This window comes from Mustela putorius, unplaced genomic scaffold, assembly GCF_011764305.1.
Source record: "Mustela putorius furo isolate JIRA1106 unplaced genomic scaffold, ASM1176430v1.1 tig00000139_pilon_pilon_pilon, whole genome shotgun sequence".
NCBI classification, from domain to species: Eukaryota; Metazoa; Chordata; class Mammalia; order Carnivora; family Mustelidae; genus Mustela; species Mustela putorius.
Window position 1 is genome coordinate 7475868 of NW_025421293.1, and position 6000 is coordinate 7481867.

Consider the following 6000-nt stretch of genomic DNA (forward strand, 5'->3'; position numbering starts at 1 on the left):
CGAGGGGCCCGGAGGGGGCCCTCCAAGCTCCTAGGGCATCAGTCCTGTGGGGCTTCACCTCCTGCTGCTCCCCTAGGCCCTGGGGCCGCTCAGACCCTATCCTATTACTGCCAGTCCTGACCTTTTGGCACCTTGGTTGTTCCCTCTATACAAGGGGCTCATAGCACTCACTTCCCAGGGCTATGAGGAGCAGAGAAGACCTGGGCAAGGCTGTCTCCTGCCTCGGCGGAGGGCCAGCCCTTGTATTCTTGGAGGCACGGGGAAGTGCCAGTGCGAGTCGCTCCCTGGCCGAACTAGCAGCGTCCCTAGAAGAGACTGAAGGGTCCACCTGAGGCCACACAGTCGTCTGGCCGGCGTCCTCCTGGGGCACGATGCCTCTCCACCCCCTGTCCGCTCTCACCACCCCCGGGATCCGCATGTGCACCCCGGGGTCGCCCTTCCCCTCAACCTGACCTTTCCTTTCCCCTCCGAGCAGCATCAAAGAGAAGCTCATGACCCAGGCCGACCGGTTCAGTGAGGACGAGGTGAGTGCGGGCTTCCCAGGGCACAGCCTAGAATCTTCCTGGGCAAGGGCAGGAAGCCCCCTTCCGGGGAGATGGCCCCTCTTCTTTAGACGGTGACTCCTCGGGGGAGGACAGAGGTGAGTGAGGCTGGCTGCAGGCCCCTGGCCATCCCCACCTCGACCTGCAGAGAGGGGAGCCGCATTCTGCCTGACACCCTCGGGTGGCCTCCTGCTCCGGCCCCCTTTCGACCCGAGTCCAGGCTGACTCCCTCCTCCTTCCCCAGGTCAAGCAGATGTTTGCGGCTTTCCCGCCAGATGCGTGCGGTAACCTGGATTACCAGAACCTGTGTTACGTCATCACGCATGGAGAGGAGAAGGACTAGCAGGCCAGGGACCCCCTCCCCGCCCCCCCCAACATTCGGAGGTAGCAAAATCCCGTGGTGTTTTGGGGGCGACCCCCGGTGAGCCCCCTGCAGCCAACATGTGCAAAGGAGCGTCTCCCCCTGTCCCTGGCTCAGGGGCAAAGCAAGAATAAAGAATGCTAACAAGGCCTGCGTTTTCGTGATTAATGCTCCGGTTGGGGAGAAAGCGAAACATTCCTGCGTTGTTGGTTTTTCCAAAACTTTTTTTTTTTTTATTTCCCCGGCTTTGCTCAAATGTTCCTGATGAGCTGGTGTTTAGAACTAATTGACAGTTTTAATGATCCCCAGCTGGACCACAGGACATGCCTTCATTTAGGAAGCTTTTACTGAGCACCTGGGGCGTGCAAACCCGGTGCCGGTCTGGGAGGGGGACACACAGAGGAGCCAACCCTGTCCCTGGGCCATAAGGTCGTGCAGTGAGCAGGACAAGATGTGGGGTTCGAGGTTCTTCTACTTTCTTCACGTCCTCATCAGCACTGTTATTTTTGTGTTTTTCTTTCTTTTTTATATATATTTTTAAAGTAAGCTCTACATCCAATGTGGGACTTGAACTCACAACCCAACCCGCCTGGGGGTGGAGGGGGGTGGTCAGAGCAGAGCCCGGGAGACCCGGCATCTGGGAGCTGGGCAGAAGGCAAGAAGGTGGAGATGAGGGGGCAGATTCAAGGGATGCTCAAGGAGCAGGTGGGGACTCCTTCAACAGGACCCGTGTAGCACCAACCACAAAATGAAAGGGCGTATGTTGGACTTCACCAAGAGTAAACACTTGCCCCCAGCAGAAGACATATTGGAAGAAGGTGAAAAGGCAAAACCCAGTATTGGGAATAGATTTTTGACAAAGATCTCATGTCCCAAATATACTTCTAAAAAAATCCTGCATCATTTATTATTTATTTATTTGTTTGTTTGTTATTTATTTATTTTAAAAATAAAATACTGGGGCACCTCGGTGGCTCAGTGGGTTAAGCCTCTGCCTTTGGCTCGGGTCATGGTCCCAGCGTCCTGGGATCGAGCCCCATGTTGGGCTCCCTGCTCAGTGGGGAGTCTGCCTCTCCCTCTCTCTCTGTCCCTCCCCTTGCTCCCCTATGGCTCTCAAAAATAAATAAATAAAATCTTAAAAAAAAAAAAAAAAAGACTTCATGGAGAATTATTTTTTTAAAAATCCTACCCATCCTTAATGGAAAGTTAACAATCACGGACACACAAACACACACAACACACACACGCACACACACACACACACACACACACACACAGTGGGCTCCTGGCTGGCTCAGTCGGTAGAGTGTGCGACTCTTGATCTCAGGCTTCTGAGTTCCAGCCCCACGCTGCGGGGAGAGCTTCCTTAAAAATAAAATCTTAAATAAAGAGAGAGAGAGAGAGAGAGAGAGACATACACAAAAGACAGCATACTTCTTTCTGTAACTTTTTTAAATGATAGCATGCTTAAAAATAACTTTTTTATTAAGATATAATTCATGTGCCATAAAACCTATCCTTTTAAAGTATATAGTTCAGTGGCTTTTAGTATCCTCCCAAATCTGGGTGGCTATCTCCACTGTCTGTATCCAGGACATTTTCATCACCCCTCAAAAGAAACCTGTTAGTTGGTTAAGCCGCTGTCTTTGGCTCGGGTCATGATCCCAGGGTCCTAAGATCGAGTCCCACATCGGGCTCTTGCTCAATGGGGAGCCTGCTTCTCTCTCTGCCTCTGCCTGCTTTCTCTCTGTCTCTCTGTCTCTGTCTCTCTCTCTCTCTGACAAATAAATAAAATCTTAAAAAAAAAAAGAATAAAGAAATCCGTTAGCAGTCACTCCTCACCCCTTTCTGTACTCAATCCCCAGCAACCCCCAATCTACTTTCTTTTTCTATGGATCTGCCTATTCTAGACATTTCATATAAATGGAGTCATATAGTATATGGCCTTTTGTGTCTGGCTTCTTCAAATAACGTTTCCATGGTTCGTCTGTGTTGTGGTACTTTTCCTCTTTATAGCTGGATAACATTTCGTTGTATGGCTAGACCATGTTTTGTTGATGCACTCAGCTCTTGATAGATAATAAGGACATTCCCGCTTTGGGGCTATTATGAGTAACACTGCTGTGAACATTCTTGTGCAAGTTTTTGCGTGAACATGTTTTTTGATTCTCTTCTAAGGATGAAATTGATGGGTCATATAGTAATTCTATATTTCACTTTTCTGGGAATTGCTAAACTGCTTTTCAAAGCACTTTTTCAAAGGGACAGCCCCATTTTATATGCCCAGTGGTAATGTTCGAGGTTCTTCTACTTTCTTCACATCCTCACCAGCACTGTTATTTTTGGTTTTTTCCTTTTTTATATTTTTAAATTTTTTTTTAAGTAAGCTCTACATCCGATGTGGGACTTGAACTCACAACCCAAGATCAAGAGTGGCATACTCCACCAACAGAGCTAGCCAGGTGCCCCACTGTTTTTGTTTTTATTTTTATTTATTTATTTTTTTTTTAAAAAATAGCCCTCTTAGTGGGTGTAAAGTTGCATCTCATTTTGTTTTTGATTCGCATTTCTCTAACGATTGATGAAGCTGAGCATCTTATCATGTTCTTATTGACCATTTTTATCTCTTTCTTTTTTTTTAAATGTCTTTTCAGCTTCTTGGCTCATTTTTAAATTGGGTTATTTATCTTTTTTGTTGCTGAGCTGTAAGAGTTCTTTATATATTTTGATACTAGGCTCTTTAAATACATGATTTGCAAAAAAATGTTCTCCTGTTCTGTGGGTTGTCTTTTCACTTCCTTGATATATTTTTTTAAGATTTTATTTATTTATTTGACAGATAGAGATCACAAGTAGGCAGAGAGGCAGGCAGAGAGAGAGGAGGAGGAAGCAGGCTCCCTGCTGAGCAGAGAGCCCGACATGGGGCTCGATCCCAGGACCCCGGGATCCTGACCTGAGCCGAAGGCAGAAGCTTTAACCCACTGAGCCACCCAGGCACCCCTGATAGGGTTGTTTAATGTTCATTCTTTCTTCCAAGAGTTTCATAGTTTCAGCTTCTGCATTTAGGACATTAGGACATCTTGAGGGTTATGGAGTTGTTGTTGTCTATGGTGTGAAAAATGCCAACAATGTGGGATCTGAAGGGCCGGACCCCAGGCTGAGGTCTGCACATGCTCTTAGACATCTCAGCCCTGTGAGTGCAGGACAGGAAAGGGAGGCACGGAGCTTGCCCAAGGTCACTTGGTGGAGCTGGGACGGGGACCCAGGCAGCCCCGCTGTACACCCACAAGCTCTATCCCACATACCAGCCGATGCAGCAGGGTTGTGTGGCTAGGGACGGAGTTTAGGGACGAAGTTTAGGGCCACAACCAGAAGGTTCCTTTCCTTGTCCCTCACCCTCCTAAGCTCCTTGTTGCCTCTGGGGGAGGTGGGGAGAGAGGTGTGCCCATCAGCCCGGAGCTCCCCGGCACAAGGGCAAGGTCTGCGAGCAGGGGCTGGGGAAAGCCCAAGGCCGAGGAGGAGCAGTACTCCAAAAGAGCCCTCTCTCTCTCTGCCCAGGCCTTGCTCCTTCTGCTCTCTAAGACTTTGGCTTTCCTGGAAATCAAGAGCTCTGCTGCTGAGGAACTCGTCAGACCTGTTTATGCCCTGGGGAACCAGGCCAGAGCCAAGCTGGAGGGAACAGACACCATGGGCACCTGCTGGCCCGCCTCACAGCTCCGGGAGGCCCAGCTCCATGACACCGAGTTCTGCCCGCCCTGCAGTGGCCCAGCCCCACGAGGACATGGGACAGCCAGCTGGGAAGGCCAGAGGGGCTCCATGCAGCTCAGGAGAAGACCCTGGGGGCCCATTCACTCCCCTGTCCCTCAGACATCCAACCACTTACACCCACTCTCTTCCACAGCCCAGAGAGGATCGGTAACACCAGGAACACCCAGCTCTGTCCTCAGTGGGCTCTGGCCCCACGGGCATGGGAGTGAATGGGCTCCGGTGTCTGCCTCTCTCGGCGTCTCCACAGCTTAGGTGGCTCATGGCCCCTCTCCTTCCACTGAGGTTCATTGGTGATTTGACTGCCCCTGACCCAAGCCCACAACCAGCGGCCTTTAGTTTCTTAGACTTTCCATCCAGTTCTTGAGGAACACTTGGCATGGCCCCACAGGACCACCAGACGGGTCCCACTGGATCTTCCTCTACTCCAGGAAGCTGGGTTGGGGGTTGAGTTTCCTGAAAGCCAGAGAGAAATCGGGAGCAGTGTGCGTGAGTGTTGATGGACTCATCATGTCTCCTGAGTTGTATCTCGGATCGCTTTTTAAGGTACAAGAACTGCTTGGGGCCTCCCTAACCTCGCCCTGTACCTCTATCCTCTTGGCTCTGGGCTCCAGCTGCAAATGCTCCTCATTGGGCCCCTTGGTGCCAGACACTTCTTCCTGCCACAGGGCCTTTGCATATGCTTCTCCTGCTGCCTGGCACATTCTCCCGCCTGGTACCACCCCCTCCTCTGCCCACTGGCCCCACTCAGCTTTCTCTTCTCAGTCCTGCCTCTCATCTCCTGTTCCTGTTGCCTGGAATGCGCCACACCCCCTCCAGCGCCTCATCATGGCACCCAGCACTTTTGCTGGGGACAAGTAAGTGGGGTTTTCCTTTCCCATAGGGCTTTAAGTCTGGGATCAGGGTAGATTCTCTCCCTCCCTGCACCCCTAGCACCCTGCACAGGACCTGGCGCTGGAAAGACTCTAGGGAAACATTTAACAAGCTCCAGCAGGCCTGGAGAGCTGACCCAGACTGCATGAGGCCTTCGGAGGCAGCTTCTGTGGTCAGTGCTGTGGGCTCTGGGCCTTCTAGAAGACACTATGGGCCACAAGTCACAGCCAGGGTCCGCAGCATTCCCAGATCCATCCCCAGGGCTGCATGGGGCCTGCCCTATCTGTCTGTGACTTAGTCTCCCCCCCAAACAGAATGGGATCCCATGGTCCCTGGAGTCTCAGGAACTCTAGCCCCCAGGGCAGCAGAGAACCCTGAGGCCATGGGCATCCCTGGGTCCAGCTAGCTGTGTTGCACGGAAGGTGACCCATCTCGAGAGCTGGCCAGATTGGCTGTCCA

The 6000-nt window shown here is 51.3% G+C and overlaps 1 protein-coding gene across 6 annotated transcripts in view; it reads left to right on the forward strand.

Moving 5' to 3' along the window:
* Positions 1-1052, forward strand: part of MYL10 (myosin light chain 10) — an 81448-nt gene extending 80396 nt beyond the window's left edge. For all 6 annotated transcript variants that reach the window (XM_045075019.1, XM_045075018.1, XM_045075017.1 and 3 more), the window contains 2 exons: positions 476-524; positions 787-1052. In XM_045075019.1, coding sequence (XP_044930954.1) covers positions 476-524; positions 787-885 — 148 coding nt within the window. In that variant the 3' untranslated portion in view covers positions 886-1052. The remainder of the gene's footprint in view (positions 1-475; positions 525-786) is intronic.
* Positions 1053-6000: the final 4948 nt, after the last annotated feature.